The sequence below is a fragment of the Rhipicephalus microplus genome, chromosome 3 (assembly GCF_043290135.1).
Source record: "Rhipicephalus microplus isolate Deutch F79 chromosome 3, USDA_Rmic, whole genome shotgun sequence".
Taxonomy (NCBI): Eukaryota; Metazoa; Arthropoda; class Arachnida; order Ixodida; family Ixodidae; genus Rhipicephalus; species Rhipicephalus microplus.
In genome coordinates, this window is record NC_134702.1 from 135258857 (window position 1) to 135271460 (window position 12604).

Genomic DNA, 12604 nt, shown 5'->3' on the forward strand with positions numbered 1-12604 from the left:
GAGACGGTGCGAAATTAGGTATTATGATAGAAAGTTACTGGACTAATTTTCAATGCTTTGTTGTTCGCTGAATTGAAATGTATGAATCGGAATAATTTTTCTGGCAGCTGCTGCCTCTGCATGCTAGGCATACTAAATAATTCTGTAGGGCTTCGCTGTAAGACAATGCATTATAGGGGAGTCCTACAATGATTGCGAACTTATTTAAAAGCAGCTAATTTTAAAAGCGAATATTGGATGCCACCAAAAGAGTATAGTTCCGACAAAAGCCAGGGGTCGACACACGTTTCAACGAAATGACACAGTGGTCGCCTTCCTGAGCCCCTAAAAGGCGGTGATTCATCCAATGAAATATTCCCTGAACTATAAGTGAAAAGAAAGTGTTTCACTTCATCGCTACAAATCTGCAAAGGAGGCGTACGAAATGCTTCGCATCAAGTCTTCCTTGTAAAGACACGCCTAGAATGCAGTATTTTCTGTTCCACCCTACTTTACTCTTCATTTTTACGTCAGTGATTTTATTTGAGTGATTGCCACGGTGACGACAATTTTGATGTAGGCGGAAACGCTTGAGGCCAGTGTACTTAGATTTAAGTGCACGTTAAAAAATCCCAGGTGGTTGAAATTTTCGAAGATCTTCAGTAAAGCGTTCCTTATAAAGATACGGTTGTTCTGGACCTTTAAGTCCCAGCAATTAGAAGTGTTTAAGCGGTTGACGCTAGGGACGAGAAACAACAGGCGAGAACATTGTCGCATAAAATGCAATGATTGAAGAGTACTCAGAACTGCATTATTTTGCTTTTTTTGTGCTTGTCCTATTAACGAAGTATTTTTAGTCGACAAATTATGAGTTACTTACGTATTGGGTTAGGGGACGTATAATGAGTTTCAGTATAAAAGGAACCGCATCACAGGTATCGATATTAGTTTTTGCTTCGGGCACGTAAAGTGTTTGTTAGTGGTTGGTAGGTATGTCTGCATCCTTCCTTCTCTCATTCCTTTGTTTGCTACTTTTTAGTCTCCCCTTACCCTTTCCCCAGTGCAGGGTAGCTAATTGTTTCTTTAACAGTTCCTCTTTGCCTCCCTGCCTTTCATCATACCATATTTCTCTCTTTCTCTTTTCGCAATGCGTTAGTTAGAGAGCCTTCGTAAAGAAAAAAAAAGAACATGAACAATGCTGCTGTTGTGGAGCCAATACGAATGCACAAGGCTCAAAAGCTTGATTTTTGTCGGTTATGTACGGCGTTTGTTGTAAAAACAGAAATGGCCATTAATGATTTGGCCAAAGTTGCTATTACCAAAGGCATTCCGAGCATGGAGAACTTTACAGCCTTGACTATAGTCCTTCGCAGACCTTCCCAGCTGCATTCCTCCTCTTCAAACCAATGTCCACCGAAGGATCCTGAACCGGAGAATGTCGCACGGCTCAGAATCATGGGTCTCTGTCCTCCTCGTCCCGTCGTCAGGTTTACCAAGCTCCTACGAAAGACATCTATTTGAAATGATCCGACGATATTAAGCTAATGCCGCTGTGCAACGCCGACATATGAAGAGAATTAAACGAATATTTCATATCCTTTGCGATGATATGCTTGTGACTTTTAGCTATACTGAAGAAATATGGTACCGGATTGATTTCTTTCGCCTCCGATTTGCTGGTATTGTCATGTAGGCATTGAGCGAGCATACATTGCAATCTAGCCCATATCTGCTCAACCTAAAATACTCGAATCATGGTATTCATTAACGCAAAAAAACTAGCATTTGGTGTCAGGATTCTAACCAGAGCACGTAACTACTTTAACACTACAACTCTAATCAAGTCATATTATGCTTGTACTTTGCTATATACTTTGTATACTGTTCCTTTTTCTGTACTAATAACTCAAATAAACTTGAGACTTGAAAGCAAAGCTCATACACTGTACTTTATTTATGACAATAGAATTAGCGACTTGAATAATGAATCCCCCCTTCAAATTACAACCGCTAATAATTTAGCTTACGTAGACCTTAAGAATATGCGAATATCTAAAACTTTCTTAGGGGCACAATGATTCATTCCGTACAGCGATTGTTCAAGAGAATTCGCGCGACCGTCGCATGCCATTAAAGTAGAGTAATAACAAGGAAAACACCATCTATTTCCTTGCTCCGTACAATCTCGTATCACATACGATTGTCTACTAGTGATTATACGAGTGCCACTCTGTAGCCACCTGCACCTTTTCTTAGTTGCGCATTTCGTTTGTCACATACCGCAACTGTTGGACACAAGCATGTCTGACTCATCACTACGGCTGAGAGAATGTGATCACTGACTCGTGGTAACGACCTGCGAGTTCTGCAGTGCAACGCCGCAGAATAATTTGATAGAGATGTTCTATCGCTAGTTCACATTTCGGTGGCTACATTGTCACGTCCAGTGTTAACCTATGAGGTTTAGCCCTAAAGTCGAAAGGGAGTTTGTAAGCTTTGTTTTGCACCGGGAGTAAAAGTGACACTGTAATAACATATGGTGAGAAAATGTTCAAGTGGGCCGCCTAAATGAATAGGCTTCTTCTGAAAGGCTTCTTCTTGTATCAGTCATAACAACAGTTACAAAAGCTTCATTGAAAAGTCAACAAAGCTTGACAGTAACTTCATAGCTTGTTTGCAGGCTGCGTAATTGGCAGCGTAATGAAGCTTTTGCACCTATAACGCGAGGTCACAGACGAAAGGTTCACACGAGTTCGCATATTGAACAAGAGCTTGCATTGGCTGGTACTTATGAGTATAAGCAACAGGAACATTTCATCTCACTCTGTATGTCTGGTCTAGTTCAAAAGGGCGTAAGCTGTACACGTAGCCACACTCAAGGATCTATTTGCGAAAAAGCACATGAGTCGTGATAGGCTTACTGCCAAGTCGTCTTCGAATGATGGTACCCGTAGAGGTTGTGCATGTCATAGTGGATGCCAGCAGACTGGTTGGCATCACCGCACACGCTGTTCTCGAACATTCCTCGGCCCCAGTGCTGAAAGCCTGCAGCGGTCAGTGCATTCACTTCAAATGGTACTTTCAAGCATTCCAGTCTTTGAAAAGGGATGACTCTAAACCGATCTGATGAAATAAGTTCTTGGCGCCTGAGAGGACTGAATTTGGATAGAACGAAAGTACAGAGCTTGTTACGCTGTCAATGTGAAAGCGAAATGATGCGCATTAGAAAGAAATGCTAATGACTTCACTCTATATTGAATCTTGGCCTATCTGACTTGTGTTAAGAGCAAACAACAAGTTCAACAAGTGCACCACTGTTGTTTACACACAAATATAGCTAGACTGAGCAATCAAATTAGTCAGTAAGTAAACAGGTGTGACTTTTGTTAACGTATGCATTGCTCTATTTGCCCTGTGTTGAACAAGGTTTCATTATCCATACATAAAAATTGTTCACAGGAGGCAGAATTGAAACATCAAGTGATGATTTATTAAAACCACGCACCAACGTGATAAGGGGGATTGTTCCACTTGTTCTTTGAGCACATTGGACTGGACCGGTTTAGTTCTGGAGGATAAGTTGGCTCGTTCATGTCCTGCAAAAAAAGAAGGAGATCACACAAGTATTCACACTATCTATACAACTGACCACCGCATCACATGTTTGTGTGCTTTCTTTAAATGCAGGCCGAAATTTATTGTAACATCGTAATAAAAAATGCTGTGCTTTATCGACGCACTGCAACTTCTCTTACCAGTAGCAGCCCGTCGAATCCAAAAGTCCCGTAAAGAGAACGCAGGTTGTTTGTCCATGCCATCATCGTTTCCGGATTCGTGAAATCTACGAAAGCATTATCCTGAAAGTGGAAGAGTGAGTGACGGCAGACGTAGACAAATGAAAAAAAAATGTTCACATTAGCAAGAGCCGGAAACAGATCAGATATTACTGCCTAATTAAATGCTTTACCGCATGTAGGTACAGGCAACATAGCTGGGTTAGGACGTACCCCGAGTGTTGTACTAAAGGTGTATGAGTGAACCCAGACAGCCAGGCCTGGATGCAGATAGATAGATAGATAGATAGATAGATAGATAGATAGATAGATAGATAGATAGATAGATAGATAGATAGATAGAAGATAGATAGACAGATAGATAGATAGGTAGATAGATAGATGATGATAGATAGATAGATAGATAGATAGATAGATAGATAGATAGATAGATAGATAGATTAGTATAAATAATAAAGAAGGCTATCTTCAGTAAAAATTTATTGCAGAAAAAGAGTATTTAACGTTAAAACAAGGGGCTTAAATTTACACTCTAGAACAACTGATGTGGCAATAATTTTGAAGCCAAGGGAACAATATTTGAGAGGAGTACACTTACAGTAGAGCTTTCCCCACCTTCATTCTCTATTAGTGGGATCATATGCACCCCTGGTGAGGGCATGAGAGGATCCTGCAATATTACAAAAGTAACAATGATGGCAATTGATCACTTAGGACTGAGAGAAAGCTGCATGCTTCTGAGAAAATGACGGTATAACATTACTCAACGTGTTCCATATGCAAGAAATAAGCGGCAACGAGATTAGATTGCAGGTGATTTTGGTTTCAGAACATGGGATGAGACGCAACAATTTCTTCCAGTCAGGACGTTCCTTTTTGGCGAGATTCGATAGCGACTCACATTGAAGCCTTCGTATACCAGAATCACAGCTTATCATCGTTTTACGGCTTTGTTTTAAAGTGCAAAATTTACAAACAAGCCGGTAAATTTACGTGCATTCTTTTTATTTTTCTTTAAAAAAAACATCATGAGATTGGTAAATAGGCCATGTCTTAGAAAAATAGAAAAGCCAATGCTACGCGTCAGTGCTGCTTTTTAGTGTATTTTATAAAGGCAATAACGTGATTTCGAACTGTAAGAAATGAAAGTTCGAGTACGTTAAACAAACGCCATGCTCTTTAAGATTGTATAAAAATATAATGCGTTATTGACCCTTCTTCGCAAACAAATAAGCGTTTCGTTATACGACCATGATCTCCTGTACTCTTGCTCTCTCATCGCTCATTCTTGTCATTTCTCAACCGTTACGAGCACAAATCAAACTATTGATCATTTATTTTTTGTACTGATGTCCTTTGTTATACTATTGTCATGTTAGCGTACGAGAACACTCATTTGCCATGCCCATTGTTATCACCTATTACATGTCAAAACAGTGTCATACTTACGGCTCGGAGCAGATATCTTATATTAGTGTATTGCGTCTCATGTTGGAGCCTAAACATTTCTTTAGCCATCAAAGAGTCATTGGTTGCAAGTTTTCCGTTTGCGATTCCTTTATTGATATGCAAAGCTGCCTTGAAGAAAAATGAAAGAGAACGTCGTGTATGTGGGCTCTCAAGCGCCGTAACAAGAGAAGCAGTAGCGCAAACAAGAGAAGTGCAGTGCACTTGTTACAGTCAGCCAGCATAATAAACTGATCATCATGTCACCAACCAGTGTAGCACGTTGTAGAAGCGAGGTAGCCCTACTCACCACGCTATTGTATCGAGCAAGTAATGTTCGTCTCTACACTAGCAATTCATGCCTACATCACTGTTTGATGAAGTATTGCGATAGGAAGAGAATTCAATCGAACGCAACAGCGTCCGTGGACAAAAAAAGCAAGCAGATCGGTTACTCTCCGGGAAATGGAAAATTCATTGTGATAACAACCCTTTCAAATATATTCAACTACATGCGAATTGAAATGCACTATCGAAAGAAATTGATACATTAGATGCGATGAATGCAACCACTAAAGGCGAGATATAATAACACGTTCAATAATTGGTATTCATGAATTCAACTTTTATTACTAAACTTGAAGCTTAAATTTTTTCCCGGTGTCTAAAGTCGCATACGCTGGTCTAAATTTCCAAGGTGTGTACATGAATCATTCGACGTGGTTTTCAGTGACAGGAGGCGTGGACAAATCTTTTTCAAGGTCAATGTAAGAATTGGAAATGTATTATCATATATGTTGTAGCAACTTCAAATCTTGTATACTAAAATAATTTATTAAACTTCGTTATTTGTTCATTGTGTGCTTGTGTTCTTTCTCCTATATAGTGAAAGTATTTACAGGAGCCACAGCTCCGATTACCTTCATACGCACATGTGTTCCTCATTTACACGCCGGGCTCCCACTTTCTTGTCTCCCACTACATGTCGCAGTGGGATACTTTTAGCAAACCAGCCACATTATGCGCGTAATGCATGGTCGCATGCTATAATGTCTCTGTTACTCTCAACTTGAAGGCAAAATAAACTCGTTTGCATTGGATAGTAGGCTAATTAATTCTAAACTTGCACCTACATTATTATACATGCATCACTCCTACTATTGCCTCTATTTGATAGTCATCAGTGTCTTGTTATTTAAACAAGGAGGAACCGATTATTTCAAAGTTTTCTTGTGAGGGTAGCGTATAGTAGTGATATAGGTAGCTGTTGTTGTGTTAGCACTTCTACAATTCAGTGAACTGCCCTTATGTACGCCACAGTGGGGAGAAAATACCATCTATTGAGTAGCACCAGCACTCACCACTTCAATTCCAGATTCATTTAACATCTGTAGTAAGCGCCACACTTGTGAAATCTCGACGTCAGCCGCTACGCTGACGTGATGCCCCAGTGCCCAAAGAGGAGGCATTGCTGGTCTTCCAACTAGCTGAAACATATTCACCAATATACGTGACGTGATGCTTAAATTCGTAGTCTGATTAGAAAGAAGCAGCAGCAAGACTAGATTTAATGGTCATTGGATAACACTCCGCAAGTCGTATATTAAAAGAAAAACAGATATAAGTACGACTTTTACAGTATGACAGCCAGAGGCACGTCGTAAAAAGCCCGAATCGAGTAAAAGCTCGCGTAGGTTTTCCATATAACATATTCCAGCATTGTTCGTTTAAATATTTCTGTGTCCCTGAGCATGTGTGATATTTACCTATTCCAAAAAATGATGCAATGCAAATAGAGAATAGGTTAAGTGGCCGAGAAAGAAAAGAATTCGCATGAAAGAGACCAAAAAATTGGCTTTTAGAAAATCGGGACATCGGGACATAATATGCCGTTTACCTATACTTTTCGATTACTTTCAAACAGATATCAGCAAAGATGAATCAATGCTAAGTGTACGTGGCTACAGCACACAGTATTTCTATATTTATCGCAGTAAATACCCAAATACGATAACATAAGGAAAGCAGTTTTCGGGGAAAAATTGCGGACAACTGCAACACTTTTGCTAGTAGTCATCAAATGTCTCCCTTAAAGAAGTTTATTGCTTCCCGAATGAACTGTAACAATATTATTTAAACTCTTATTTAGAATACTCAAGTACGAGCGCAGTTACAGGAATTCCAAGCTTTAAGCGTTTCATCTCTTCTCCCATACAAGAAAGCTAGAAGCTATAGAAATGAAGGAGTAGGCTTGTATGACAAGGAGGTAAGACACCATGCCTATTCGTCGGCTTGCGTTATGACCTTGACACCTTCTTTTCTTATCACTTTCTTTCTTTTCTGAGTGTGATCCTGACCGAACGCGCAGACACGTTGCGGCATGCTGCGGCGGCCCTGAAAACTATGCAGCTGACGATGCTGACATCAGCCAACGGCAGTGGACTATATATTTATGGCGTAGTAATTGGGATTCACAGAATCATTTGCCAAGAGAAGAGTGAGTGGTTTCTAGCAGACTTTCGAATTACTTGCAAATTTCAGAACGCGAGGTAATATTTATACGCAGGGTTTTGCGTCCCAAAACCACGATATGATTGAGATATGCCGGAGTGGAGGGCTCCGGAAATTTTGAGCATCCGGTGTTCTCTAACATGCACTGACATCACAAAGTACACGGGCCACTACCATTTTCTTTAATCCATCAAAATGCAACCACAACGGATGGAATTGAACGCGCGACCTTTGTATCAGCATCTGAGCACACAAGCCACTGTTCCACCAAGGCGGGCTGACCACGAGGTGTTCTAGAATGTTTGGCTCGGGAGTTGTGAGGAGCTTCGACAAGTGAGTAGGCAGCGTTTATTGACCATGCGGATCAAAAGTCGCAGCGTTCCTTTGTGCATGAGCATTTGGAGCATTTGATATGAAAACGAACGAGAACGCACCTCTGTGAACTGGCGCAAAACGTCGTCAGGACTGTCGCCAAGAAAAATGTCGAAGTCTAGCAGGCCTCCAGTTGTTCTAAAAGTGATCACTTTTTCTGGCTGCAGCAAAACATCTGAAAATTCAAAGAATATTCTAGTTTCCATAATTCAGCAAGGTTTATTAGGTGCGGAGTTAAATAGGTGCGGTGAAAAAACAATTCAAGTGGCCTTTTTGGCGTTCACGTAATTAGGCTCTCCCATGACAACCCTTGCACAACAATGTCTGACGGTAAGTAATTAGAATTTCGCGTATCCAAAGCATTCGTCACAGATTTATGCCACAGTGGAAGGGTCTAGAAATGTAGACCATCTTGTTATTTTTACTGTGTGCCTAAATCTAGGTGCACATGCCTCGAGCATTTCGCCTCGACTGAAACGCGACCATTGCGGTCTATACTCACTTCCATGACCTCCTGGACAGAAGTCAAGCCCCATAACCTCTAGAGCACCGTGGCAGACGTCATTCTTTTCTGCCGTCATCATTCTCTCACACACACACACACACACACACACACACACACACACACACACACACACACACACACACACACACACACACATATATATATATATATATATATATATATATATATATATATATATATATATATATATATATATATATATATATAATTTCAACCTCTGGATTAAAGTTAGCATTGCCTGTAAATATTCCAATAGTTTTACCATTTGGCAGCACTTCATCAGGTTAAAGCAACAGCGATGTCCGCTCTTTGGTATTAAAGGCAAGCTGAAGGGATTTTAGAATTCAATAAAACTTTGTGTTTAGTAAAGACCGACATTACTGTTGACAATGTCATAATTGTTTTCGTGGTTGTAACAGCAGAAGCTTTAGAACAGGTGAAATGAAAGCTTGCCTTGCTCCACCCCCGCGAGTGCGCTGAAAGTGTGGGCGTAGAAACATGCGTCATCTTCGTTTCCAGTGGCCCGGAGCAAGGGGTCTTTCTTATCTTCAACCACGACCGCCGTGACTCAAACATGACGTGCCGTTGCCGGAAGTAATCGAAGAGGCAACAGTTCCGCAGTGCTGCTGTTGCAGGTGACGTGGCATACCGAGAATGACGTCACCGTTATCGCTCAGCGTCTTAAGAAGCTGAATGGCCACAGTGACTGTTTTTTTCACAAAAAAGTGCCATGGCGTCACTTTTGAAAGCTCTCACATTGATTTTCTAATTCAGCGGAGATGAAAGTGTCCCTACACGCTCCAAAGTCAATTTCTTGGAAAAGTGCTTCAACTTCCCTTTAATAAAAGATAAGAATTACCGTGTTAGTCTAGTTTTATCTATTCTTATTCTCGGTTTGAAATCTATCTTTTTTCTGTGAGAAAGCTCATGTAGTTTTACCACTTGCTCATTAGTTTTGAAAATTTATTTTATGTTTTATTTTTAGATAAATTTTGTAGTTTCATATGTCATTAGTCTAAGTATTTTCCCCCCAGGTTCTTGGCCGATCTTCTTTTGCGGAGGAGCGCTACCGAAAAGACGCCATAATCATCTTTCGCTGCACTTGATCGCTCGACTACGGCAAAAGACAACAACAACAACAACAACAACAACAACAACAACAACAACAACAACAACAACAACAACAACAACAACAACAACAACAAAGACCAAGCAACTGGTGCCTAAGGGCTGTGTTTTACGACGAGTAGTGTGAGTCGAATTTGTGGACTGTCCGGAGAATCTAAGCTCCTAGGCGCGGTGACCGAAGTTGTGCTTCACACTGGCCATGGCTTCAAGATATTGCGATATGATATTGACTCATCGAGCGTGACGCGTGAACAGTTTCTGCTCACAAGTATTTCCGAACGGATCTGCCTCAATAAAGCTTTGCAGTGAATGAAGTCTTCTATGATCACTATAGTTACATGACTAAACTTAATGTTGTCCACTCTCCAAGTTCCGCATCCTGCGGGCTTCCATAGAGTTTACTGCAAAGATTACTGGTGCTGGCGCCTACATAAGCTGCAAAATTCCCGCTGAGCAAACATGTGAGTGATAGGCAGTAGGTAAATTAGCCAAACCTCAGGTTTGATGTCAATGACCTCACAGCTCGATCCTATTATGAACTGATCACTTTTAATAAAGTTTGAGTTCTAATTCAGTGTATATCATGAAATTGGTGCGTAATGGTAGACTCTTTTTTGTTTTGCCCTTAGCAAAGCAGGCTATATATATGTATATATATATATATATATATATATATATATATATATATATATATATATATATATATATATATATATATATATATATATATATATATATATATATATATATATAATTAAGAATGAAGGAGCACACTTACGAAAATTTGATAATTGTTTACTCTACGTTTCGGCCGTGGCACGGCCTTCGTCAGGATTAACAGAAATACGAGTATGTGGCCGCTTTTATGGGCAGGCATGAACACGTCAGTACAAAACACGTGCGATCAGCATGTGAGTGTCACAAAAATTCTTTTAAACAGCCGTGACTACAGTCATTGTAGTCACGGCTGTTTAAAAGAATTTTTGTGACACTCACATGCTGATCGCACGTGTTTTGTACTGACGTGTTCATGCCTGCCCATAAAAGCGGCCACATACTCGTATTTCTGTTAATCCTGACGAAGGCCGTGCCACGGCCGAAACGTAGAGTAAACAATTATCAAATTTTCGTAAGTGTGCTCCTTCATTCTTAATTATATATATATATATATATATATATATATATATATATATATATATATAAATATACATATATATATATATATATATATATATATATATATATATATATATATATATATATATATATATATATATATATATATATATATATATATATATATATATATATATATATATATATATATATATATATATATATATATATATATATATATATATATATATATATATATATCCAAAATGGCGCCTGTGAGACACACATTGCTACACAAGCAGCCTTGGTCTTACCCATTGCGTTTCCGTTCCTCAGAAATAGGCCGTTCGCTTTTCCGTCCTCCTCCACTACCATGTAAAAATGGTGCACACCAAAATAATCACTCTGAAATACAAAACAGCCAGAAACAGAAAACATGTCTTCTTAAGCAGCATCACTCTATTTTTGCACGTATTCCCAACCACGATGCCCTAGGCAAGCGCTTTAACAGTACTTTATTGCGGCTACACTAAATCAGTATTTCTTTGGAGAGATATGATACGACACTTGGCTTCTTGGGCGCATATTCAGCAACACGGAATAATTATTTCTTCCTGAAAATAATAGCTGGTCACGCAGGGAGTGCAGCTTAGGAGATAGTTTAAGCGAAGTCATTTGTCGTCAGCTCTCGCACCCACATGCATGCTGCCAGCTGACCATAGCATTTCCTGGGGCTGGCTCTATTATGAATAATATAGGCTAGTATTTGTCACTGTCTGTTGAATCAAGAGGAATTTATGAATGCTATTTCTCCTATGATGGTTATGTGCTGTCAGCACTCTTGTTTCTATTCAGTCTGAATGGATTGATTTGGTCGTGGAACATGTTACGCTACAGAATTTCGGAGCGTACGGAAAAGGAGGGGAGTCGTGGACAAAGAATAAAAAACGCAAGGTGAAAGGTGCAAAGCGAGTGCCGTTGAAAGGAGGATGACTCTGGAGGGGAAATGAACGTTGTCAAACAGAGAGAGAGAAAAAACGACATGAGCTTCGTGTCGAGGTAGCCGTTTCGTCAGTGGTGGCATTTCTGCCCCAGAAGTTACGCGCACATAGTACGTTGCAGCTGAATACACACCTCAGCGAAATTATGTTAGACTTGCGCTCTGTGTGGGTGTTTTGCCTAACACTAAATGTTCTTTTTTCGAGTAGGTGACCTGTAAATAAGTATTTAAATGCGCAGGAGGTGGCTGCACAGCGTAGAGCTGGATGCTGACCTGATGTGAGCGAAGGGCTGCTGTATAACAGATTAAAATAAATGTATCAAAGCTATTGTATGATTAGCACTGAAAACAAGTACCCTTAGAACAATGAGATAAAATAGCGAACTTTCATAAAATAGGCATATTGTATGTGAGTAACTTGCAACACATTGATTGTAATGATGAATTGTATATTACAAAACACTGACATGCAGAATGCCTCATATGCAGGACCCAAGAGCGAAAACACGAGAAGAGCAAGTAGTATACAATTCCCCACATATCTTACGTTCGGCATTCAGAAAAAAATGTTCTTGGACCAAATCCTGTAATGTTGGAGAAGACACTCTACCTCATCACAGTTTAGTGCCAAATGGTAATTGTGAGAAGTGTATAGAGTGTATCCCTCGTAATTAGTCTACATCATCCGTAGGAGAATACGCTTAGTATATAAGTGAGTGTAGCTTGCCAAGT

The 12604-nt window shown here is 39.8% G+C and overlaps 1 protein-coding gene across 4 annotated transcripts in view; it reads right to left on the reverse strand.

Moving 5' to 3' along the window:
- The window catches only part of LOC119171501 (lysosomal alpha-glucosidase), a 106666-nt gene that overhangs the window by 16294 nt on the left and 77768 nt on the right, over positions 1–12604 (reverse strand). For 3 of the 4 annotated variants that reach the window (XM_075890279.1, XM_075890278.1, XM_075890281.1), the window contains exons 6-14: positions 11187–11277; positions 8165–8277; positions 6581–6706; positions 5223–5351; positions 4372–4443; positions 3735–3836; positions 3485–3575; positions 2901–3024; positions 1299–1479 (exon numbers count right to left, since the gene is read on the reverse strand). In XM_075890279.1, coding sequence (XP_075746394.1) covers positions 1299–1479; positions 2901–3024; positions 3485–3575; positions 3735–3836; positions 4372–4443; positions 5223–5351; positions 6581–6706; positions 8165–8277; positions 11187–11277 — 1029 coding nt within the window. The remainder of the gene's footprint in view (positions 1–1298; positions 1480–2900; positions 3025–3484; positions 3576–3734; positions 3837–4371; positions 4444–5222; positions 5352–6580; positions 6707–8164; positions 8278–11186; positions 11278–12604) is intronic. The other variant, XM_075890280.1, reaches the window with a different exon arrangement.